The sequence below is a fragment of the Dasypus novemcinctus genome, chromosome 25 (genome assembly GCF_030445035.2).
Source record: "Dasypus novemcinctus isolate mDasNov1 chromosome 25, mDasNov1.1.hap2, whole genome shotgun sequence".
Taxonomy (NCBI): Eukaryota; Metazoa; Chordata; class Mammalia; order Cingulata; family Dasypodidae; genus Dasypus; species Dasypus novemcinctus.
Genome location: NC_080697.1, coordinates 60,751,548 through 60,777,682, shown reverse-complemented (window position 1 = coordinate 60,777,682; position 26,135 = coordinate 60,751,548). Strand labels below are relative to the sequence as shown.

At 48.7% G+C, this 26,135-nt stretch overlaps 1 protein-coding gene across 6 annotated transcripts in view; it reads left to right on the top strand.

Moving 5' to 3' along the window:
• Positions 1–26,135, top strand: part of MSRA (methionine sulfoxide reductase A) — a 421,979-nt gene that overhangs the window by 275,673 nt on the left and 120,171 nt on the right. For all 6 annotated transcript variants that reach the window (XM_058288045.2, XM_071211861.1, XM_071211860.1 and 3 more), the window contains one exon: positions 17,628–17,732. In XM_058288045.2, coding sequence (XP_058144028.1) covers positions 17,628–17,732 — 105 coding nt within the window. The remainder of the gene's footprint in view (positions 1–17,627; positions 17,733–26,135) is intronic.

Genomic DNA, 26,135 nt, shown 5'->3' with positions numbered 1-26,135 from the left:
CCCATTAATGTGAACTTTTATATTTGTTTACTTTCTTCTGTTGTACCTTTTTGATTGCCTTCTTCTTTCTATCTGGACAGGTTTTTCATCTCTTTCCCTTGTGTGACAGTTTAATGCTTTTTTTTGTGGATCACAGAAAAGATCATGTTCTTGAAGCTAATCCATTCCTGTGTAGTGGGACCCTCTGATTGGATTGGATTCAGTAGGGAGGACTGTGATTGGATTACTTCAGGGAGGCACAACCCAGTGTGGGCCTTGGTCCTCTTGCTGAATTCTTTTATAAACAGAAGACTGAAAAACAGAGACACACAGAGAAAAAGCTGCAGAGATGGAAAGAAGGAACACAGGAGCTCAGAAAGGAACCTGGGAGAAAGGAGGCCACAGATGGAGAAGCCCGAAGCTGAAGCAATAAAACCTGGAAGAGAAACAGATGCCTCAAGTGCCTGGCATTCCCAGAGGGGAGTCCAGGTCCACAGCAGCTCATCCTCAGGGAGGCAGCATCTCCGACGGTGCCTTCATGTGGACGTTTTCACGGCGTGAGAACTGTGAGCTTTTCACATAATAATTCCCATTATAAAAGCCAACCCATTTCTGGTATATTACTCAGCATCTTTTAGCAAAGTAAAATACTTACAATAGGGTTAAAATTTAACATCTAAAACATAAAACAATTATATTTCATTTGATATCAACTTAACCTTAGTAGCATGTACATATACTATTCCTTTGCCCCCCCACCAATTTTTTGTATTTCTTAACACCTATGTCTTTGTACATTGCATGTCCAAAAACCTAGATTTATCATTACTTTTTAAAATTTATTGAAGTATATCACTCATACATAAACATACATAAACAATAAGTGTACAGGAATAGTTGTGAACTTACAAAACAAACATATAACATCATATAGGTCTCTCATACCTCACCCCACCACCAATACCTTGCGTTGTTGTTAAACATTTTTACTAATGATTAAATAGCATTGTCTAAATATTACTACTAACCAAAGTATTTTTCCCTCAACCCACCCTATTATTATCATCTTTATATCATTTATGTATGAATATACATAAACAAGTATACAATAAAAGTTGTGAACTTACAAAGCAAACATGCATAACATCATACAGGGGTTCTATACATCAATCCTCCATCAACACCTTGCATTGTCGTGAGACATTTGTTACAAATTGTGAAAGAATATTGTCAAAATCTTACTACTAATTATAGTCCTTATCTTACATTTGGTGTATTTTTACCCCAACCAACCCTATTTTTTAAAAATACGTATTTTTCATGTTAGAAGTTGTAAACTTATAAAACAGTCATGCACATGTGCAGAATTCCCAAACAACAGCCCTCTGTCAACACACTATACTGTGATGGAACATTTATTACAGATAAGATAATATCATCTGATGGTTACCAAATCCATAGTGTACATTTGGCACACATTGTCCATATGGCCCCATTATTAACATAGTACATTTTTGGCATAGATGCAAGAATATTACATTATTACTGTTAACCACAGTCCATAGGACACTCCAGTTGTGTTTTTCCCGTGCTTCTCCACATTTCCACCACCCTGCAGTAGTGATGTGCATTTGCTCTAGCTAACAAAGAACACACTTGCATCTGTACCATCAACCACAATTCTCATCCATCTCTTGGTTTACTGTGCTATCCAGTTCCTAGATTATTCTCTAGCATTCTGTCAGTTGGCATTTACTACCTAGACTACCATTTTCAGCCATATCCCCATTTATAAACTGGTTACTCACTGTGTGTTACCATCCACTCTGTGTATTTCCACACTTTTATGGTAAAGCTAATTAAAACTTCTACATACATTAATCATCAGTAGTCCATCTCAGTCTTCCTCTTATCTCCTTTAAGTATCCACCACCTACCACCAGGTCTTGAAGATATTTTCCTACAATTTCTTCCAGGAGCTTTATGGTTCTTGCTTTTATTTTTAGGTTTTTGATCCATTTTAAATTAATTTTTGGATAGGGTGTAAGGTAAGGGTATTCTTTCCCTCTTTTGGCTATGGATATCCAGTTATTTCAGCACCATTTGTTGAATGGACTGTTCTGCCCAGCCCTGAGGTGTGTGGGTTTGACAGGCTATTAAAAAATCACTTGACCATACATGTGAGGGTCTGTTTCTGAACCATCAGTTTGGTTCCATTGGTCTATGTGTCTGTCTTTGTGCTAGAACCATGCTGTTTTTACCACTCTAGCTGGTAATATGATTTAAAATCTGGAAATGAAAATTCGCTTTTCCTTTTTAAGATGTTTCTGGCTATTCAGGACCCCTTACCCTTCCAAATAAATTCGATAATTGTGTTTTCAATTTTAAAAAATACTGGTGAACTTTTTATCAGGATTATATTGAATCTGTGTATGAATTTGAGTAGAAGAGACATCTTAATAGTATTTAGTCTTCCAATCTGTGAATGTGGAATGTTCTTCCAATTATTTAGAACTTTTAAAATTTCTTTTAACATTGAGTTGCTGTTTTCTGAATACAAGTGCTTTACATTGTTGGTTAAATTTTTCCTATTTGAATTTTATCGTCATATTTTATTTTCACCACTCTTTTGACACTTTTAATTATTTTTATTGATATCTTCATTTCTAGACTCTCTTCCAGACCTTGCTCTCCTGTCTTTTCTTTTCAGCACACCCTTTAGTATTTACTGAAAATCTGGTCTCTTGGTTAGAAATCCTCTCAGTTTCTGTTTATCTGTGAATATTCTAAACTTGCCCTCATTTTTTTAAAGACAATCTTGCTGGATAGAAGATTCTTGGCTGGAAGTTTTTCTTTTGTAGTATCTAAAATATATCACACCACTGTCTTCTTGCCTCCATGGTTTCTGGTGAGAAATCAGTGCTTAATCTTATTTGGTATCCCTTATATGTTATGCATTGCTTTTTTCTTGCTGTTCTCAGAATTCTCTGTCTTTGACATTTGACATTCTGATTAGTATGTATCTTGGAGTTGGTCTATTTGGGCAGTCTCCTCCTTCCACTCCTTCAGGGACATTGCAGGATGCTCTTCTGGTCTCCTGGAGCCCCCAAACAGGTGCTTAGCTAGCTCCAGAGGGCTCTGGGTATTTGCTAACTGCCCTGTAGCAGGACCTGACTCTAGGAGCTCTTTACTCTGCCGCCATCTTGCTGGTTGACGAATTTATCATTACTTTTTATGCATTTGCAGTTTAGTACGTGTAGGAAGTAAGAAGTGGCCATTACACACCAAATAATACAATACAGTAATACTGGCATTTTTGATTACCCAAATGGTAACCTTTACTGTAGGTCTTTATTTCTGTTTTGACACACTGTTTAGTGACTTTTAATTTCAGTATGAAGAGCTCCCTTTAGCATTGCTTATAAGCAGGTATAGTGGTGATGAACTCCCTGAGGTTTTGTTTATCTAAGAATGTCTTAATTCCTCCCTCATTTTTAAAGAGTCTGGGTGCATATAAAATTCTTAGCTGGCAATAGTGTTCTTTCTGCCCTTTAAGTATTTCAACCCACTGCCTTTTTACCTCGATGATTTCTAATAAGAAATTGGAGCTCAATCTAGTTGGGACTCCCTTGTACATAACACATTGCTTTTTTTTTTGCAGCTTTCAGAACTCTGTCCTTGTCCTTTGTATTCAATACTGTAATCAATATACGAGGTGGTATATTTGTCTTCGTGTTCATCCTGTTTTGTGTTTTCTGAGCTTCTTGGATGTGTATATTCACTTTTGCTAAGTTTGGAAAGTTCTCTGTCATTTTTTCTTTGCATATCCCTTCTGCCCCTCTCTTTTGTCTGCTTTTGGGACTCCCATGATGACTACTACTGGTGTGTTTGATAGTGTCCCATGGCTGTCTTAGGCTCCTTTTGCTTTTAATACTTCTTTTTAAACATTTTCTATTCCTCAGCCTGACTAATTTCAAGTGCCTTGACTTTAAGTTCACTGATTCTTTCTTCTGCCAGCTGTAATTTGCTTTTGAAACCCTCCTAGGCATTTTTGTCTCTTTATTTATACTCTGGTATTGTTCATTTATTTTTTTCCTGATATCCTTTTCTTCTTTCTTTGTACTTTACTTCATCTCCTTGAAGTATTTCAAAGATGATTTTTTAAAGGCTTTGTTCACCTTTTTCTTCTTCTGTGGTGTTTTCTGTATTTTCTTCTCTTCTTTTGTATAGGCCATCATTCCTATTGCTTTGTTGCCCACTGAATAATATTTTAAAATAGTAACCCTTGGATTTAATCCCTGGGATTCTGTTTCTTGGTCTTGTAGGTAGCTGGTGGAAAGACAGATTTCCTTGAGCTTCAGCTGTTTTATCATGAAGGTCTGCTCCAGGTGGCCGCAGTGTGCAAGGATTTCCCGCTCTTTTGGGGCCTTGTCCTTGTCCTGTGCTTTTGTTTGTTGTTTTGGAGTTCCCCAAACATGTATTTGGTTATCCACTCTGTTTCTTAGAGGACAAACCTTCCTCTCCTGGGTATTTGAAGCTAGCAGGCCTTTGTCCGGCTGTCCACCACTGTAGATTTTTTACACTTCCTTCATTGTCTCCTGCTGCTTTTGCCTGGAGGGCAAATCCTGGGATGAGGCTCACCCTGGGGAGGACTTTCCCAAGTTGGTCTTTCCCAGCCAAAAACAGGGTAGGCACCCATGAAGCATGTACAGGCCATCTCCAAAGTGCCCTGTGGAAGGCGTCAGGAAGGGCTCCAAGAGCTTCTCCGCCTGCCCAGAGCCGAGCTTTCCTGGTGTGCCCAGCAAATGCAGCCCTTCCGCTGGCTGTCCCCACATCCCTGAGGAAGCCCTGCATCTTTAAATGCCCACCTTGCCCCTGTCTGGGGAGGCTGAAACCACGGTTGCTGCTGCCGTTGTCCAATGCAGGGTTGAAACAGTGGCTTCTGCTGCCTTTGCTGGGTGAGTGGAAGCAATAGCTGCCTGCAGAGTTGGACCCAGCGATCCCAATGTGCTCATCAAAAGCCATGTTCAGTGATAGGCTGTGCCCACTCCTGTTTGGGGGGAAGAGTATTTTTGCGTCCCTTTGCCAGGAACTGGACCTCATGGTGGCCTGTCACAGAGTGAGGCATGGGTGCCAGTAACCGCTGCATGGAGAGAGCAGTTTACTGTTTTTTTTACTGTGCTTTATCAGTCTCTTCCTCCTGCTCTTCCTTGGATACTGCTCTCTGTTCTTCTGGACTTGAGGTTTCAAAATAGTTGTTTCAGATAGTTCCTGACTGCCTAATAGTTGTTTTGGTGGAAGGAATTAGTCCTGGAGCTCCCTACTTCACTGGAGACAAAGAATATACATTATGATTTCATTATTTTTAAATTTAGTGGCACTTATTTTGTGATCTAAAATATGCTGTATCCTTGGGAATAATGCATGTGCACTTGAGAAGAATGCATATGCTACTGTTGTTGGAGGAACGGCTTTATATATGTCTGTTAGGTGTAGTTGGTTTAGAGTACCCAAAAGAATTGAAAGCAGGGACTCAAGCAAATTTTTACACACTGATATTCATAGAGGCATTATTCACAATAGTCAAAAGGCAATTGTGTCCATCAGCCAATGAATGGGTAAATAAAATGTGGGGTGTATATTATTCAGCCATGAAAAGGAATGAAATCGTAATACATGTGACAGTGGATGAATCTTGAAGACGTCACGTTGAGTGAAATAAGCCAGACATACAAAGGGTGGGGAAAAGAATGCGAAGTTAAAGCTTAAAATGTACAGGGTTCCTACCTGGAATGATGGAAATGTTTTGGTAATGGGTGGTAGTGATGGTAGCACAACACTGTGAAAGAAATTAACAGCACTGAAATATATATATCTGAATGTGGTTAAAAAGGAAGTCATTTTTTAAAAGCCTTTGCCTGGTATATCCACAGTCTGCTCTTCTTTTTTAGTGTTTTCTGGATTTGTATATTCTTTTTTTTTTTTTTTTAAGATTTTTATTTTATTTATTTTTCTCCCCTTCCCTCCCCTCGCCCTGGTTGTCTGTTCTCTGTGTCCATTTGCTATGTGTTCTTCTTTGTCCACTTCTGCTGTTGTCAGCGGCATGGGAATCAGTGTTTCTTTTTGTTGCGTCATCTTGTGTCAGCTCCCCGTGTGTGCAGTGCCATTCCTGGGCAGGCTGCACTTTCTTTCGCATTGGGTGACTCTCCTTACTGGACACACTCCTTGCGTGTGGGGCTCCCCTACGCGGGGGACACATCCCTGTGTGGCACGGCACTCCTTGCGTGCATCAGCACTGCACATAGGCCAGCTGCACACGGGTCAAGGAGGCCCGGGGTCTGAACCGCAGACCTCCCATGTGGTAGGCAGATGCCCTAACCACTGGGCCAAGTCTGCTGCCCTATATTCTTCTTGATAGGCCATCATTTCTTGTTTGTTTGTTCTTGCTGTCTTTTACCCTTTTGTTGCACATTGTCCATTTTATTACTTTAAAATGTTAACTATGGAATTTCCCCTTCAGATGTCTGTTTCTTGCTTCTGTAGCCAGCAGTGACAGGACAGGATTTTCTTGGATGCCAGACCTCCTGAGTGAGGACTGCTGTGGCCAAGGCAAAGTGCCTGACCCTCCCTGCCTTTTCTGGGCCCTTATCTTGTCCTGGGTTTGAGCTCACTAGTGTCTTAAGAATTCCCTGTTTTCAGGAGGTTTTTTTTGCCCCTTCTTCTTCCCAGGAGAAAGACTTCTCCCTCTCCTGGTAATTCCACTGCTGCATTTAAAGCAAGTAAATATTTTCCCCAGGCTGTCCCCTTCAGTTTTTCCCCACACTGCTTTTGCTGTTTAAAGCTGCTTTTGCCTATAGGTAAAATACTGTGTTGGGGCACAGCAGAGAGGAGTTTCCCAAGCCAGTCTTTCCCAGCTGTACCGAGGCCCGGGACCCTGAAGGGCGCTCAGGCCTGCTGCAGACTGCCTTGGGGAGGGGATGGGGCGGGCAGAAGGGGCCAGGAGCTCCCTCCACGCCCCGGCCCTGTGCTCTCCTGTCTCGCCCAGCGCAGCCTTCAGCTGCCCTCTACAGCCCCAAGGGTGCACACACCCTGGACCCTGCTGCCTTTGTGCAGCAGGACTGTACCACCGGCCCCCCGCGGGGCCGCCCCGTGAGCCGAGGAAGCCGGTCAAGAGCTGTGGTCGGCCGTTGGTTGTGGGAGGCAGATTTTTATGTCCCTTTCTGGCACCAGCAAATGATGCCAGGGGCCAGACTCCACTTTTGCCTGCTGTGAACGAGGGGCTGAGTGGGGCTGCCGCCTCCAGGATGCGCAGTCTGTCGTGTTTACTGGCTTTGCCGGCCCTTGCTCTCGCTCATCCTGGATACTGTGTGTTGCTCTCCTGGACTCTGGGTTCCTCCCTGTTTGCTCCTGTCCTCTTGGAGGGACTGTTTCCTGCAGCTTTCCACTGCATTTTTCCACTATTCCAGCTGGGAATATTTTGTGAAGAATAAGGAAAGAATATGAACAAAAAATCTGATTTGGTTTTAAAGACCTCTTCGGTTATGATTTTGGGTGTTCTCTAACTGTGCGCTGACTCTGAACAAGTACATTTTTGGGGAAACACGTCCTTGGCATCTTACTCAAAGAAACTCACCTCTGCTTTGGCTCTTGTTCTGTTTGCCTAAACCTAAATCCTACATATTTAGACTCCTATTGCTTTTCATGGTGACGTTCTGTTACTATATGGCTCATTATCATTAAGATATGGATGTTAGGACAAGTGATAGTAATATCATAGATTGGATTACTGTCTGTAAGTTCCCAAAGCACTTTTTCTTTTCAGCCATTTAACGCTTTCAGCCATACGCTAAGGTTGATAGGAAAGGTGTTCCCATTCCACAGATCAGGAAACTGCAGCTTAGGGAAGTGGAGTGACTTGTCTGGCAGGTCACGTCCTCGAACGCAGCTCTTCTGAATCCAGGCGTTGGCCTGCTCGCCTCCCCATGGCCCGCGTCTTCACCCTTCAGAAGAGCCTTTGTAGAGGAGTGGGTAGGCTTGTTCTTGAGACCCCAAAAGACAGCTTAGACCATAGAAAAGCTGACTTTACTGAATAAAAAAAGAACTTTGCAGCGACTCGGACATTTCAGCCATGGTCTGGGCTATTTGGTGAAGGTGTGTGTGTCCTCTCGCTGGAAAGAGCCGTCTCGCTGGAAAGAGCATTGTAGGGGCTAAACATACAATGTGGAGTTTGGGCTAGATGACCTTTCACATCCCTTACAATCCGGAGGTTCCGTCTAAGAGAATCTTTTGTCTGGCTTACTCTCCTTGGTATCGCCACGTATATCATGTGCGGAATTTTAAGGGTCCCTTCCCCAGCCTTGCACTAGAAGCATCTCTCGAGCTCTGTAAGTACACATATGCCTAGGCAGGCTCTCTGCGGGGGTGGAGGGGGGATGAGGGCATGTTCTAAAAGCTCCCGCAGGGGTTCTACGGTGCAGAGTTGTCAGCCAGTCTTCTCGGCCCTTCTGATAATCACGTGCAAACAAGCCTCGTTCCAAACTCGATGGTATAATTTGCAACTTCAGGTTCATCGTACCTCAGTGTACAGCACTCTTTATACTCGTCAAGAAGTTTAATGTACTGTGTTTGTCTCTTAGGCTAAAAGGACACGGTGGTGGCTGCTTCACCTGCTGCGTTTACTAGTTTCTCACAATGCCTGCCTGTCGCATGAGGAGGTTGGAGCTGGTCTAGAAGGACACAGTGAGCAGCCCCAGCCCATCGGTCCTTTCATATGCCTCATGTTCTGGAAAGACGGGCTCGCGGGGTGTGAAGTCTGCTGGGTGGAGAAAGAGCGAGCAGCCCGCCCTGTGCCGCTTGCGTATGCCTTACCTCTGCGCCGGCAGAGAGCCCTGCAGCACAAAGCAGGAGCAGGCGCTGCCGTCTTGGAGAATTTTCTTGATCAGGTATTCAGTTGTATTTATAGCACTCCTCTGAGAGGATAATCTCCAAAGGATGTGTCTGTATTAAATATATACCAGAGGATTATAAATTGCGCACCATGTCTCTCCATGGTGGACCCAAAAAGAATTACAATTGCTTTAACAGTAATTTTTTTCTACTTTTCAATCAATAGGATGCTTTTAGACCTTACATTTCTCTTTGGACACTTTAAGTGACTGATGAGACAAAGGAAAAAAAAGCCAGGATGAAATGACAGTGTAGACACTCCTCAAATCCCGTAATGAACTCCACAGGGCATCCAATTTTGATGTATTAGGATTTTTTCTTATAATGAGTACATTGTTGGAAATCACATTTTCTATCTGCAGGAGCTGGAGATGAAACTGAGCTGACATCTTACCTCTTTGTAGTTAATTAGCAAGAGAAAGTAGTGTTTTGAATCTTGTATGGGAGAAGAGGAGGCATTATTCACCCGCTCGCCTCCTTCCCTGCAGACACCTGAGCCTTTCTGTGCACGCTCTGCTGTGGCTCAACGCTGTGGATGGATCTTGTTGGCAGGGATAGATGTCAGAAGTTGAAGAATAGTTATTATTTAATGAAAAAATATCTGCCGCTCACTTCTCCCCTCCACCTTGCCTGCAGAGTAAATAAAATAGATCAGGTCTTTTTGTTTTAGAGAGCAGTTCCCTACGTGGACCCAAGCTGCAAATGATTATTCAGGCACAAGAATTGTTGGTGCAACCATATTATGACTTTCTCACCATCGAATCGCCAGCCCTTGGCACAGTGTCCGGCGCTTAGTAGGTCTTCAGTACACAGTCGTTAGGTAACGAATAACTGAAATAGCCGTGTCTGCCTGTGCAGTGCAGCGGTAGCCCTCTATTAGTTACATCTAAAGCTCTTCTCCAGCCGGTTGCCGAGGCCACTCTGGGAAACGTAGGGAGGCTGTTGTAGGGTGCGGGGGCTCGGCACGGAAGGCCCGAGCAGAGCACGCAGGCAGGACTCCAGGAGGGCCGGGCAGTGGGCGGCGCAGGACCAGCGCGGGCACCCCCTCCGCGTGGGTGGGGAAATTCGCTGCCACCCTCTGCTCATTAATGCCCCGTGGCGCCCGGGCGCGGGCCCCGGGCGCAGGAGCAGGCCATGGCTGCTCGTCCCCAGGCGCTCACGTGCCGGTGGAGAGGCCAGGGAAGCGCCTGAACCTGTCAGCACTCGAGGGACCCGCCGTGTCCTGCTTCCCAGGACAGCAAGGCGCCCCTGTGGGTGTGAGGAGAAACGCCCTGCCTTGAGGCCCTGGTGCGCCGGCTACGGGAGCCGCCTGCCACACACCTTGTCTGTACCTGGCACAGCCACCCTCAGGGGAGCCTCGGGGACCTGCTTCGGGCAGGGAGCCTGGTCCCGTGGGGTCCCGTCGGCTGTGGTTCTCCCAGGCGTCGGGCCTCTTCTCGGGGCCATGCTGGTGGAGGAGGCTGGACCGCAGGTGACCCTGAGGTAGGGGAAGGCCGGGGCAGCAGGTGGCTGGAGGCCGATGTGGGGCTCGAGCCGGGGTGGAGTGGCTTTGCGGAGAGGTGGCCTGCTGGATCTGGGGGGAGGAGCGGGGGCAAATGAGAGGGGGCTGAGGCCGGCCCACGAGGGTCCTGATGGCCAGGCAGGGCCCCGGGCCAAGCAGCAGGAGTGGAAGGCGCTGGCCGCCCAGCGGCTTACGAGCTCTGCGACTCTGAGCAAGGCCGTAGTCCCCGCAAGCCTCGGCTTTCCCTCAGTAAAATCAACGTGACACGCTAATCTCGACAGACCCAGGGTGGCTGTGTCATCAGCGGGTTTGTGGGTCCGGAAGCGCTCTGCCGGGTGTGAAGTGCGGGGAGTTGGCGCTGCACGAGCGCAGGGGTTTACGGCTCAGCTTCCGGATGGGGGCCAGCCGGCGAGCTTGGCATCAGGCAGCAGCGGTGCCAGTCCAGGCGGGCCCGGAGTTGACGCAGAGAAGACCGAGTCCTCTGAGTGCCCACGGTGGCCCTGGCCTCCCCGGGATGTCCTCCGGCCTCCTTCACGGTCCCCCCGACTTCCTCACTCCACGTTGGCCGTCGCCCTCTTTACCGATTTTCCCGATGGGGCGCTGCCCCCCATCGTCTGGGCAGGGGAGCCGCGCCAGGCCTGGTTCCCCTCCAGCCCCTGCATGCACTCTTTGTATGACTTTGGGCACGTTTCTTTACGTGGTTTACTGTCTCAGCTTCCTCGTCCAAAATGTGGAAATAACACTCCTCCCTATCACGGGGCTTTTGAATGGATTCACTGCAACGATAGACAGAAAGTGCTCACAACAGTCCGCTGTGTTTAGTAATGGCTGTTTGCTGTGTGGAATATTACCAGTGGACCGGCTCCCTGAGGTGAAAGGAGGCTCCAACTGTCTCCCCTTCTCGTGCGCACTGTGGATATGCACCAACACCCCCTTTCCAGGCTCCCCCCTCGCCACCCCTGCCCTTCGCTTCCTGCCCTAAGGCCTCTGCGGCTCCGGAGCTGAGTTGGGGAGCACTGAGATGCAGGGGAGAGGCGGGGAAAGCCGGCCCGAGGAGCTGGCCTGTGGCGCAGGGCTCTCAAACCTCGTGTTATTAAGACTCACCTGGGCGCATCAGGTAAAATACTGATTCCTACATCCAGTCTCCCAAATTACGAAAGGACAATAATATAGCAATAGCAACAGTAAGAATACTGTTAATAATAACCTGCACTGGGCCGGACTAAGTTATTATTACGTTATCTCACAGTAGTCCCGCACGGTAAGTGCCACCACTACCTGCATTTTGCAGACAGGGAGATTAAAGCCCAGAGGCTAAAGAATCTCTCCAAGACCACAGGGCTGGCGCGGGGCCAGGCGGTGGCCCAGGACGACCCCGGGGGCCTGGCAGCGTGTCCGGACGAGCCCTGGGACCGACAGGTGGCCCGCGGCTCTCGGCCAGCCTGCTCGGCCCGCTCAGGGGACCCTGGCCAGCTGCTCGTGGTGGGGAGGGCCCCGCTCATCTCAGGGGCGCGTCTGCCCTGTTTGAAGAGGCCCCGTTTCCGTGGAGGATTTGGGGCGTACTTGTGAACCCGCCGCTCATGCTCATGGAGCTGTCTCACCACGCTGTGACGCTGACCGTCCACTGCTGCGGCCGCCAACTCGCCATCGTTTGGGCGCTGATGGGGAGAGGTGCGGCGCTGCCCGGAGCCTCCACTCCCTCTCGGGCGGCGGCCCTGCCCGTCCGCCCAGGCCTCGCTGACCAGGATGAGCAGAATTCTTGTCGGAAAGAAGCTCCCAACAGCCAGGACCCTGCGGGGAAGGACCCAGCGGGGAAGGGCCCCGCCCCGGCTCTGCCTCCAGGCCTGCTTCTTGATGCTTCTCCTCCTAATTAAGCATGCTTTAATTACGTCTGTCTCTTTCTTTCTGGATTCTAAGTGGGTAATCACTTTGAAATTACCATCTTCTCTTTCCACTTCATCAAGAGTGAGGATCTGGGACCTCCCGTGGTGGAAGAGGCCAGAAACTGCAGTCCCCATCAGGGCAGGCCTCGCGCTCCGCGCCCGGCTCCATGGGGGGCAGGCCTCGCGCCCGGCGCCCGGTCCCCCGGGGGCAGGCGCTGGCATTGCTTCCCGCAGGCCTGCGCCCTGAAGCAGCGCCCGTTCCGCTCTCACCGTCCTGGAGCCCAGAAGCCCCAGTCTGAGGGGCTGGAGAGCCACGCGCCCTGGGAGGCTGCGGGCCAGTGTGTCCCCACACCGCACGCTCTGGCCATCGGCCTTCCCGCGGGGCCGCCCGCTCCTGCTCCGGTCAGGCGCGTCTGGGTCTCCTCAGGGCCTTATTGTGGGGACAACGGTGGGATCTAGGACCCGCCTCTGGCAGGGCCTCGTCTCGGCCAACGGCGCCCGCAAAGACCCTGTTTCCAAGTAGGGCCCCTGCCGAGGCTTCAGCCCACTCTTCACCCAGTCAGAGCCGCGCCGCGTGAGCAGGCTGCAAGCTAGACGCTGCGCAGAAGTCAAGCCTAGTCTAACACGGCGGAGCTCTCTTACAGCAAGTGTTCCTGTGCTTTCTGCCAGAGTTTAGTCCTTCTGGAGAAGCGTCCATTCAAAGAAAGCAAAACAGAAACCACACATTTGTGTATAGAGGATTTTACTCTCCCTAGATCCTTCCCCGCATGTTACTTCATTTAATCTTCATGGCCATCCTGACGTGGAGGCTGCTTTTATTCTCATCTGAAAAAAGTAGGAGAACCAAGATCACAAGCGAGCGGTAGGTGGTGAGAGCTACAGTTTAAGCTACTACTTCCTGTTACACTTCAATTCCGGTCTTTCCCCACTCCAACACAGCTAAGTAGAGAATCATAGTAGCAACTTATAGTAAGAAGACACGTAGACTTAAATAGACGCATGTAACTTATAGCAAGTAGACATGTAGATTAAATAGACGCACATAACTTATAGTAAGAAGACGTGTAGACTTAAATAGACGCACGGATGGTGCCAGGCGCGATCCCAACCCCCGTTTCGCAGAGGAGACGGGGCCCAGGGGCTCAGAGTCAAGGTCTCCAGGGGTGGGGGCACCAAGCCCGCTGTTTCCCGAGCCCGGCTCTTCCAGCCGACGCGGCTGCCGAGGGGCAGAGCCAGCAATGCGGCTCAGGCGGGCTGCATGCAGAGTGCATGCCCCTAACCCACAGCCTGCCGTCGCAGGCCCCACCAAGCCCGCCTGCCTGCCCGTGGGCCAGGCGGGCCCTCCCTGCGCTGTCTTCCCACCTCACCTGTCCACAGTAGTCAGGTGAGCTGCGCCGGTTCCCGAGCACTGAACACGCACTGCCCTCAGGGACAGCGGGGGAAGAGGCCCCTCCACCTGCCTCATTTGTCTTTGCGTCTCCTTAGAAGCAGCCACCTGGGGAGCTCAGCTTCCCGCAGCCTCGGTGAGTGTGGAGGCCCAGTGTCGGCCTGGTGTTCGGCCTGGAGAGGATGGCCGCCCCCGCCTGCTCCTCTGTGTTTGCTGACGTCGGGGATGACCGGGCCAGGCGGGAGAAGAACCCAGGGAAGACAGTCCACTTGTCATTTTAACTTTAAGGCTACTTTCGAGCGGCAGTGCTAAAGCACCTGCGATGTGCTGGGACTTTCCAACAAGCTTCCTCGCACGTGGTATCTGTCGTGCTATTTACACGACGCGATGTGAAGACACTGCTCGGGCATTTCTAAGATCTGGCCTTTTATCTCTGGAAGCACGAGGAAGTATTTGCAGATTGGTCTCTGAAATCAAATTAGCCTAGCACATTGGTTATTTCCTGAAAAGTGTGGGCATTTTGTAAGTGGTGCTAGTCCCTTAATCCTTTTCATCATTTGCACTGTGTATTTTTACACTGGTTCTTTTACTTGGGAGAAATAAAGTAAAGAAACTTAAAGGTGAGTTTGGAGAGGGCACCTCTGCACTGTTTATCGATGCAGATGGATCCTGAAGAAGTTTCTTGGGAACAGCCACACCACTTCCACTGAAAGTGTCCGCTGGTGAGTGGAGAGCTTCCTGGCCCTTCATGCTGCCCCCAGAGCCTCTGCCTGTGACCGCACAGGCCCGCTCCCCGCCTAGCCGCTGGCGTGGCTGCGCCCGCCCGCAGGTGCGCGTCCAGGAGGCCGGGCCCCGCGTCACCTCTTGTCGCGGCCGTTGGAGGTTGCACTGGACCCTGCGCTTCCTTAGCAGCTGGGAGACTGAGGAACCCCGTGGAAAGCGGTGGTTTCCTCCCCTGCAAAATGCGGACTGCTGTGAGATTAAATGACCTCAAGTGCTGAAGCACCTGTTACATTGTCCGTGTCCAGTAAACAGAAATGATTTTTCCTGTGGTTAGGATGGTACCTTTTAATGGCTACATATTATTTTATCACGTGGCTCTACCATAATTTGTTTCTTTTTTGTTTGACTTATGGATTTCTTCCTATACTCCACCATTATAATAACGATGCCCTGGATTTGTGTGTATCTTTTCCATTATTTGGGGTTACATCTTCGGGATAGAGAATCTGTATCGCTTAATCAGGATGAACATCTTTGTGGCTCTTGCTGCATATTCTAATGGGGTTTCAAAAACACTGTAGTAATTTACACTGCCACCAGCCACGTGAGTGTACCAGCTTCATTGTATCCTCAACTATATCAGGTTCATTTATAAGCATTTTTACAAAGTGTAATATATAAGAGGTGGCACGTTAATATTTTAATATGCATTTATTTGCTTTTATCTGATTAACAACATTGAGCATTTCATGACTTGATTTATATTTATTTCTTCTTATGTGAATTTCCGGGCATCTTTTGCTTATATTTCTGTTGTAGTTTCAGTGCTTTTCTTACCAAATATACCCGTCATATTTGTGACATATTGTTGCCATTATTAATATTTAGAATATTTTAATGTGTATGTAGTAGAATTGTTACCTTAAACATTTCAAAATACAAAATAATAAGCTTTTAAAGTATATCAAAAGTGGTCTAACAACATGATTACTGTACTTAATGTGTCTCCTTTCCATAATTCCCCACTATCATCCTTTTAAATCTGTTAGCATAAAATCTGTTTAGCCACTAACTTGTATGACTATAGTATTTAAATTGAAGTTGTATAGACTGACAAATTAATAACAAAACAGTAATTACTTCTTATAAAAGGACATGAGCAAAGATTCAACATGAACAAAGATGAAAGTAAAACTGCTAATAAACTGCTAATAAACATGAAAAAAATTTATCTCACTAATATTAAATTCATCCCCAATAAAACAATGGGACACTAATTTCCAATTAGCTATAAATTTCTAAAGATTAAAAACATGGTAATGGTGAATGAAAATAGCCCTCAAATATCTGCCAATGTGAGGAAACATTGGGTCTACTTCACTGAAAAGTAATTTGGCAGTACGTATCAAGAAACTTAAAGGTGTTTATAAACAATGATTTAGAAATCCCCCTTATATGACTTGAGGCCGCCTCAGAAATGTGAAAAAAGTGTTTGTACATGATACAGTCATAGTTAAAAAAAGGATTTAATCTAAATGTGTAATGATAGAGAAGGACTGAATAAGGAATAGTGCAGTTATCTGATGGAGTGCCATGTAGCTATAAATGATGTTTTCTGAAAACTTCAGTGACGTGGAGAAAAATTACAATGTACTGGTGAATTGGAAAGCATGATGCAGTGATCCCAATAAAATGAATTATGTGGGGACGGCATGTGTATATGTCTGGTGTGTATCAGAAAGATATACCCAAAATACTGATAATTATCTTATATGGTAGGGTTAGAGGTGGTTTTGTGTTTTTTTTTACTCCACAGTTTTTAAGCTTCACACTTTGCAAAGATGTTTCTAGAATGTGAAAGGGATTTAACTCTTAAAGAAAGCTCCACGGTGATGAATCCCTGTCTTCCCTTCTCTGGATCCACGTTCTAAGTGTTTGCCTTGCTCTCTTTCCTTGGAGGTGTTTGGAAGGAGCCCTGGGTGAGGAGTGATAAGGGATTTCTCCCTGTCCCAGCCGTTCAGGAGCGGTGTGCTCTTGGGCGGTTCTATCTTAATTGTATCTCAGTTTTCCCCCCTGGTAAGTGCAGTGTTCTATCCCACTGTCTACACCATCAGATAGTGGTGAGAATTGAAGTGGATTATCTCACCTACGGGAAAAACACTTCTGCAAACTGGGAAAATAATTACCTGTGCCTTATTGTAAATGTTACACCTGTTCTATTGTAGATGTTGCAGTTGTTCCTTATTGTAGATGATGTTGCAATTCTGATAGCAAACAGGTGCTCGGTAGTTGCCCAGTAAATATGAGGTAGAAACTAGGGTCGAGGCTCTCAGTTCCAGAAGCTGGGAGTCCCCTGGTCCCATCTTATTCTCCTCTCTTGTGTGTCTCTCTCTGTCCCTTTATTTTGTAAAGTTTTGCCTTGCCTTCCCTTCGAGCCAACCTATTGTGAGCTGATAGCAGCAGCAAACTAAGGAGACCAAAGGGACAGGAACAGTTTAAACATAGAGGAGGCGTGGGTGAGGGTGGAGGGGCCAGACGTTCTTTACATTCTACAGTAGGTGGAAGCAGGTGCAAGCGGTGCTGAGATACCCGCTGCCCGGCCCACCCCGAGACCAGGGAGGCAGGGAGAGCCCTGCTGCCAGCGGCCTTTCACCCCGACCCCTGCGTTAGCCTCACAGCGCAGCAGCGTGTGGCCTCCTCCGCTGACTGAGCGCACGTGAGCACGGTCCGAGCCTGCCTGCTTGCGGTTGCGGCTGCTTGCTCGTCTCTGTGGTGGTGGTTTTTAAACCCGCGCTTTCCAGCTGGAGCCTCGCCCTCTGCGGTGCAGCAGAGGGTGCTGATACAGGCCAACGGGCTCCGCCCCCTCCCCAGCTGCACCCTTCCTGACCACGGTCAGGTTAGATCTGTAGGTGTCCTCAGTGAGGTCAGAAAAAGGAAAACCCAAGTTTGTTTCCTCAAGAATGTAAAAACATAAAATAACACAACGAGGTCGTGATCCTCCCCTGGGAACTCGTTCCAGGGTACCTGTGCTTTTACAGCAAACAAGGCAGCAGCGGAGGCTTGGCCGAAGCTCTGCAAGTCCAGCCGTCCCCCCGCCTTCCTCCAGGCCCAGGAGTTTCCGCTTCTGTCTGGTGGTTTTTGCAGCCAATAACTTGTAAGAAATGGATGTGGCCCATGCGCTTGACCTCCGTGCTCTGTTTCTTTCCAGGGAGAACTGGCCATGCCGAAGTGGTCCGGGTGGTGTACCGGCCAGGACGCATCAGCTTTGAGGAGCTGCTCAAGGTCTTCTGGGAGAACCACGACCCCACGCAAGGTAGAGCGTGCGCAAGCCAGGGTTAATTATCTTACTAATTACAGCTGGGGTAATTAGTGTTTGAGCTGCATGGAAGAGATGAACCTTGAAATCACACAGGAGCTCAAGAATATGATTGCAGACATTTATTGACGGAGCAGAGGAGGGGCTGGGGGAAGAGGGTGAGAGAATAAAGACGCGGCCCCTTGCCACGCGCCTCCCTGTGCAGCTGTCAGGGGTGGGAGAACTCCCACCGAGAGAGGCGCCAGACAATGGAGAGCCGTTCACCTTTGATTATTGCATTATTCCTCCTTAATGCAGTCTTTTGTCTACAAAATTAAAGTGTCTTCCTAGCAGCTCCCCAAGTTTTCCTGATTTATGGTTTCTTTATTTCCCTCCATTTAGCCTTCCTCATCTTTTGACATTATCAGGCTTTGTTGTATGTGTGTGTGTGTTTTGTCTGCGGGTGATTTAAAGAAAAATAACTAAATGTCGGTAAAATGCAGTATGCAATGGGTCCACAATTCTTGAGTTATTTAAATATTTTATTTGTCTTCTTTGGAATTTGTTGTTTGTGGGATATTAATTTATTTTGGCTGTCAACAATGGTGGTCAGAAATTTTACTTGAATGCACACACATGCAAAAATCCTGTGTTGGCAAATATCATTGTAATATTCAATAAGAAAGCAATTTCCAGATTTTATCCTAACAGTTTTATAAGCACTGCCTGCCAATGTGATGATCTGATATCATGGAGCTTATAAACGGAAAAATCCTATATAATGGATGTGATTTTCACAAACCTATTCATTTATCGGTCTCTTCAACAAAAATATTTTCCCTTTGGTGTGAGGATTTTGTGTCATGGGCACGCAGTCTTGGCTGTTTTGTGATGAAAGGATGTGTGTTTCCAAGTGCCCATTGTGCTTTGTGGTGGAATCTGAATATGACCCCAGGAGCACAGGTTGGTGGCTTCCGAGCTATGGTTAAAGAGCCAACTGATACCAGGTGACGCTCTAGAGGGCAAAGGTCAGCTCTCAGGCCCAGCAGAAGAGGGCTCCGTCCAGCTGGGGGGGGTCAGTCTGGGGTCCAGGCAATCCCACCAGGTGGGGGGAGGCCGGGGGGAGTCTTGAATGGGGGTTCATGATCGCGCACTCTGGTTTGACGGGGGCTGAGACCTTGAGAGAGGGATGTCGTGGGGAGGAGGGGGGAGCGGTGGCGTGGAGCCCTGCAGTCAGAAGGTTTTGGCGCCCCCCCCCTTGGTGTACAGGACGGCCAGGTCAGGTGAGAAAGGGAGGCTAGCGGGTGAGGCGCCCGGCAGGAGGCCCGGGGAAGGTGGCGCAGGCGCTGGAGCTGGCCGGTCTTCGCCGGAAGGAGCCGCCCATTCAGCCGTTTGGCCGTCAAAGCCAAGCACCAAGGCCGGCTGCCGAGGGCTCCCAAATGTCCATGGAGATGCACGTCCGCCCAGACGCGCCTGAGGTCGTGGAGGAGGCTGCCCACGCGGGGTCGGTGCCCCACCGCGTGTCCGGAGGCTCCGGGGCCCAGCCCTGCTGAGGTCTGCATTGGCTTCTCTCTCCTTACCTCTCTCACTTCGTAAACATTTTGTCCTATATTTCCTGTACACCCCAACTAACTAGGGCACCTGGATCTCTGGAAGGATTCTACTTTTAAAGAGCCTCTCACTCTCCCCCACCCAGACACCCAGCTTACCCTGCTGTGCTCCGTCTGCACAGCCCGGTCACGGGCTGGAGTTACGTCCGGCCACGTCTTAACGGCTGGTGGCAGTCGGTGTGCTGTCGTCAGGGGTGTTGGGTTCCTAACAGCGTGTCATAGACTTGGGCTGGGAGAACCTTACAGACCAGAGGGCTCCACTCGTGGACGGGTGCTTCCAGCGCCAGTGCCGCCAGCCAGAAGTCTACGCTGCTTGTGGCCGGATTTACCCACAGTGGGCTTAGGTTGTTGAGTGACGTATTTTTTTCCACTGATATCTTGAACAAATTGTACGTGTAGGAGAGGAGAGTTTTCTTCCTGTGCATGTATTTGTTCCTGTTTACTGTAGTGCTTGGTGCAGTGTACCTGTCAATCAGAAAGAGTAAATCACAGGGTACCCGGTCACGGCAAGTTGAGATTATTTATGGATTCCAAAAAGAGAGATTATATTTGTAAACTGGTCTGTCCCTCTAGGTGTGATACCCTTTGATTATATTAAATTCAAAGGTTAGTTTACTTGATTAAATTAAGATTAGGGCTTTGATTCAGCCACAGCAGTAGGGCGTTGAGTCCCTGCCCCCTTGGTGGGCTGATGCTCACACAGAACAAGACACAGAAAGAAGTAGATACACAGAGGAAGAGAGACAGCTCATCAGACGTGGCAGAGGCCCCAGGAAGGGAGTGGAGACTTATCCCCACCTGCGATCAGAAGAAGCTGGGACCTCGAGCCTTAGAAGGAAGAAGGCAGGATGAACCCTCGCAGACGTCGCCCGCCATCTTGCCTCAACACGTGGCCAGTGCCTTTGGGTCAAATGGTACCTTTTGGGTACCTTGAGTTAGACTCTTTAGGGCCTTGTGACTATAAGCTTCTACCCTTTATAAATAGCCTTTATAAAAGCCGACAGTTCTGGTACTTTGCATCAGCACCCCTTTGGCTGACTAATATACCAGTTCTTTCACATTATCATTAGAATTACTTGTATGGCTCACTCAATGTCTCTGTGGTAACAGTCTTTTTCCACCTTGTAAGGTTTTCCATGACCCTTTTAGAAATAATGTTGCTTCACTGGCCGCAGGAGTGGGTACCTGACCCAGCCTTGGCCATTCAGAATGTCTTATCCTGTTGTCAACTCTGCTTGATCCAAGTTGTGGGTATGTGACCCAGGCAGGACAAATTAGAGCCCTTTCCTGAGACTGTTACGTGAGAAAAAAGGTCTCATTTTTCTGGGCATGGCTGCATGTTGCTGCTATGTATTTGGCCAGTTCCTGTCTTCAGCAGAAGCAGAGGAGGGAGATTCACAGGGGCCCTGAGAGATGGGACCCAGGAAGAGAGAATGTCCAGGTGCCACCAGGGCCCCGAGCCTCTCCTTCCTGCGGCTCCTCTGAGAGCCCTCCTGGGAGCTTCCAAGCTGTGAGAACCACTAGGCTCCCCATTTCTAAGTATATTTTACTTTAGCAATTTTAGGGATTTCTATCACTTGCAACCAAAAAACAAAACACCGAACCACAACCCAGCTAAAGTACTCATTCAGTCTGAGCAATCACTGAGCAGTCTGTGCATGCTGTGCTTAGTGACTTAGTTAGCCCTAGTCATTTGTTTCAGAGATCAGAGGTACTAGAGCCATGAGGATACTAGTTTTACCATTGACTCACTCATGGAGTGGAGGACACTAAAAGTTGTTTCTCCAAAACCTGTCGGCCGTTGGATTTAGGGTTTCCTTGGCAATTCAGAATTAATAATTGGGGTTTAGGATTGGGATATATGGCCTGAGAGCTTATCTGACCCTGCTCAGTATCTCTGACCTTCTCTGAAAGCCAATCAATCATTAGCACCGTTTATCTTGTGTCTTCTCTGTTTGCCTGGCACCCTACTGGGTACTGCTAAATCACCAAGTGGTCTGGAATAAGCAGAAGTACCTAGCTTCTAGGTTAATGTACAGGAAAATATTTTCCTATAGGAATAGAATAGTTAATTCCAATGTTCTAAGGTCAAACGAGCATATATGTAAATGTAAGTAAAACCACAGATTTAAGTATTAGCATAAAATCATTAAAACAAGTTAATGTTAAACACTGACCCAAAAAAACATTAAGTTCAGAAGAACCCTAAGGGTCCAAAACTTGTAGTCATGTGTAATTTTTCTCCACCAAGAATTTGAAGTCCACGCCCAAGACTGATCTGCAGGTGGAGACTGCAGGGTTGGCACATGAGCGTAGCCCTTCGTCAAGCGTCACTTCCCACCACAGCTTCTTGGTTCTCTACTTGAAGTCACATGGTGACCCTTGGAAAGTGGCCCTGAGACGAAAGCCCCCGGTAGCAGAGGTGTGGGAGTGAAGGTGTGGGCCCTGCTCGCTCTTACAGAAAGTGGGCATTTCAGAAGAGAGCAGCACGCTGGCCCGGTGGACACTCTGCTCTGTGGAGCAACAGCCCACCCTCTGTGCTTTTCAGAAACCAGACTCAACGATTCCTAAAACTATTGGAGAAAAGCTCTTGCCTATGTCAGAATTGCTCATAAATAAAAAGAGAGAGCTTGAGTAAAAGTTGAGAAGACGTTGACCTTTGGTGAGCCATTGTGCCCAGGGAACACATGGTTCTCACCCGAAATATGACTCAGGGTGAATGTATTTTAATTAGCAGGTTGAGAGACTCCAGTACCTAATTTATAAAGTCATTAGGGATGTGAAGAGGCAACTTAAAATTTTTGTTGTAATTTACTGCATTTTGCAGAAGAAACAATGTTCTCCGATGATATTTGCAAATGTGAGGATTCTTGCTAATGTCAAGGATCTACTAGGGTAGAAACAGCAAACATTTAAGCTTAGTTACAGGTCCCCTTCAGTTCAGCCAGATCTTCACGGCATGGTCTAGACAGAGAAACCCCCACACATTCTTCACTGCTCCTTGTCCCTTAATGGATGCTGCACCATTGCAAGGGGGGCAGAGCTGGTAAGAGAAGGTCAGATAACGTAGGTTTAAAATACCTATGTGGGTCCAGAGCCTGTTATTCCAGAGCAAGTCCCCAGAGAGTGCCACACAATGGGGTAGCGTCAGATGAAGAAACAGCCTTAGTGATGCCATCATACATTTGACCAGATAATGGCATAGTCTCTTCTTTTATTTGACAGTTACCATGAAACTTGTACTTCTGTAGAAGCAGTCAGAGACCACTGTTCAAACTAACAAGTCCTGTTCGGCCTTTCTGTCCTACGTGTGGGACAAATGTGGCTCCTCCAGGCTTCCAAGGACAGACCCCTGACCATGTGGCCCCCAAACGCGGGCAGTTTCTAGGCAACCTGGCTGAACCTGATTGAGAGGATTTGGGCGCGGCGCCAGCTTGGCCCCTTCCCAGCCATGTGAGCCTGGCCTTGACACTTGCTCAATCAGACCTTGCATTTCCTCCCTACAAAAGTGCATAATAACATCTACACCGGGCTGTCACAAGAATCACATGAAATAATGCGAAAAAAGCAAAACGTGAAAATGGTAAAGTACCATGCGAAGTATTGTTGCTATGTCCTTTGCAAAACAAGAACCAAATCCCACCTGATCATCTCTCTTTCCACGTTGCCCTGGATTTCTTGCTGGGGGAAGTACTTACCCTCTATCTACTCAAGGGTGGGTTTTCTGCCCACAGAGGTTCCTTAGACTTGCCAGTAGCTGGAAAGCCTTCAGCACTCTTCTTGCCATTCTGTGATGGACAGTGTGCCGGGGGGCGGCGGGGGGGGGCAGGGCGGTGCTCGGCCCAAGCGCCCTGGTCTGCCGCGAAACGGAAGGCAGGAGAGCGGCCAGGCCAGGCTCACGCGGGCTCTAGCGCGCCCGCTGCCCACGTCTCGCCGTGCACGCCCTGCTTCCGCGTGAGGGTGCAGGGCTCCAAGCCGTGCACGGCGGGGCAGCCACCCGTGCCGCACCTAGGCAGGGACCCCAGCTGTGCCTGACTTCCCAGTTCAAACCTGTTCCACTTTCCTCGCCCACAGAACTGTTTTCCTTCAGCCTGCAGCCCCTCCGGGGGATGGGATACTGCTTACTGACTAAGCCTCTCTTAGTAGTGTCTTCGTGGTAGGTGTTCACATTTTTCATTTTATTTAACCCTTACAACAACTCTTTGAGGTGGGGGTCATTGTTTTCTTTTAACGAAAGAGAAAAAATGAGGTTCAGAAAGAGTGATCATCTTGCCTGGTATTGATGCCAGTATTTGGACCCAGCTCTGGAGCTGAAGTCCCTTTTCTCTGTCCTACCCTAGAGGTGGTCCAAGCTTCCTGGCTAGGAAGACCGGTTTTAAGCAGAAACATTTTTATGGACCTCCCACGTGATATTGGTTATATTTTTAGCTTTCTTTCTCTCTTTGTCTTTGTCTTTATCTTTCTCTTTTTCTTTCTTTTTCTTTTAGGAGATATCACAGATTGAACCCAGGGCCTCATACTTGGAAAGCAGGTGCTCAACCACTGAGCTACATCTGCTGCCCAGTGAGAGTTGGCTTCTTCCTTTGTTTGCTTGTTTGTCTTGTTTTTAGGAGGTACCTGGGTCCAACCTGGAACCTCAAACATGGGAAGCAGGCGCTCAACCCCTTGAACTATATCCACTCCCTTTTAGTATTCTTTTTAAAGCAAGTATTTAAAGTGCTACAATGAACTCAATGTAACTTACGTTGAATGCCTATTTTATTAGCCACCACAAGGTCCCGTTTCTGGAAGATGGAGATGCTCCCCCACACGATGCGCTCTGCAGGCTCCAGGCCTTGCCTACAGCCTAGCAGGATTTCCAGGCCTCTTGGGAAACAGTGGCCTTTCTGCAGAGACCCCGTATCAGTTTCCCCACTTCTGTAGTGTTGGAATTCTAGCTGAACGTGCAGCCACCAACAAAGACTCAGTTTCCCAGATAGCTTATGGCTAGGTATGACCACGTGTCCAAGTTCTGGTCAGAGGTACAAGAGCCACGTTGTCGGCTGTGTTCCCTGAAGGGCAGCGAGCGCCTTTCCTCCTCCCCGCCTCCCACAGGTGGGTGGGGGAACTGTCTTGGACCACAGGGGTGGGGGCCTCGGGTCTGTAAAGGTGTAGCTGCTGGACAGATGGAGCCTGGGCCTCGACCTGGCAGAGCAGTCACCATCCCAGGCTGGGCTCTTCAGGCAGGAATCCTCCTCCGTAAGTCACAGTGACTTTGGGTTGTTTTAGGCCTTTTTGCCCTTCCTCTTTCACAGCGGCTCAACCTTATCCTAAGAGCCTTCAGCCGTAAACTGGTGGCTCAAGCTCCAGCTCTCTGAAAACCTTCATTAAAATGTCCCCTCACTCAAAACTTCTTTAATAAAACATGCTGTGTCCTGGCTGTGTGACCGGGGACAGTAACTTTGCCTCTCCCAGTCCCATTTCTCTACCTTCATCCGACCCTCCTTTATCTCGTGGCTGCGGCAGAGCCTCCCAGCTGGCCTGCCTTGCTCGGCTCCCGTCAGCCTCCGTGATCACCTGCTAAAAGCTCCGAGTACGCTGCTCGGCTTGAACCCTGCGCAAGCTGCCCGCCTGCCTCAGGATGTTTGTTATTCAGCTGCTTTGCCAGGACCAGCTTGGGGCGGGTGGCCGCGCCATGGCCAGCTTGTAGCAGGTGGCCGCGCCATGGCCAGCTTGGGGCGGGTGGCCGCACCAGGGCCAGCTTGGGGCGGGTGGCCGCGCGGCCTCTCCAGCCTCGCCTGAGGCCGCCCTTCACTCGGCTGCCCCTTGCCCTGCACTTCGGCAGGTGTGGCCTGTGCGCGTGCCGTTCCCAGGAGTCAGGTGCTTTCCTGCCCACAGCGCCGGGCCAGGCTGGCTCCTTTTCCTCGAGGTCTCATCTCAGAGAAGCCCTCCGTGACCGCCCAGTGCCGCGCAGTCCCCTTCCCAACACTTAACGCGTGGCCTAGCTATTGGTTGACTTGTTGATTCATCTCCTCTGGAAAATAAACTTCATATTGCGTATGTTCCCACTGAGTGATGATGGCGCCTCCGTTTCTGCACCTGTGTGACGACCCTGGCTCCTAAGTGCGTGCGGGATGTTAGGGGTACCTGTGACAGGAGCGCCCGCTCGCTCACCGAGGGCCCTGCCTGCTCTGCGGCCGGGCTGCCCACGGCGCTGGGGCCCAGGCCCCTGGACCATGCTCCCAGCCGCTGCCCGAGCCTCCGTGGTGGGCACTCAGCCCGTGGTGGACTGCAGGACCCCCGGGACTCCACGCCACGCCCCTCCCCCACGCCCCACAGCGGGCAGGTGTGCTCGTGGGCGCCCCGAGCTCGCCGGGGCCCGCTCGTCCTGTCCTTAGCAGGGCGGCCCGAGCCCCGCAGGTGCTGGCCGAGCCCCACCCCGCGCCGGCCGCCGGGAAGCGTCACTGCGGAGGGGAGTCCTGTCTTCCTCTGTTTCTCATCGAGTCAGCAGTCAGGTGCTGGTGTTCTTACATTCGAACTGACCAAATTAATATCGGAACTGCGCTGCGCTGACCCTTTAAGTTAGTTTTTTAAATAAGTCACCAGTTTTGAAGGACTATACTTTTTTTTAGACCATGCACAAGGCATCCAGCATCTGCAAATCATTAGTGGGAATTACATTGTATTGCTAATGAGCAGATGTGCATCCTCAGAGTGGAGGAGCAGCTGCGTGCGCGTGAAATGCAAAAACGCCCCAAACCCAGTATTATGAATTCTGAAAGGATTTCACTCTTCTTTTAAGGATTTCAGAAACAGAAAAAAAAATGAAACA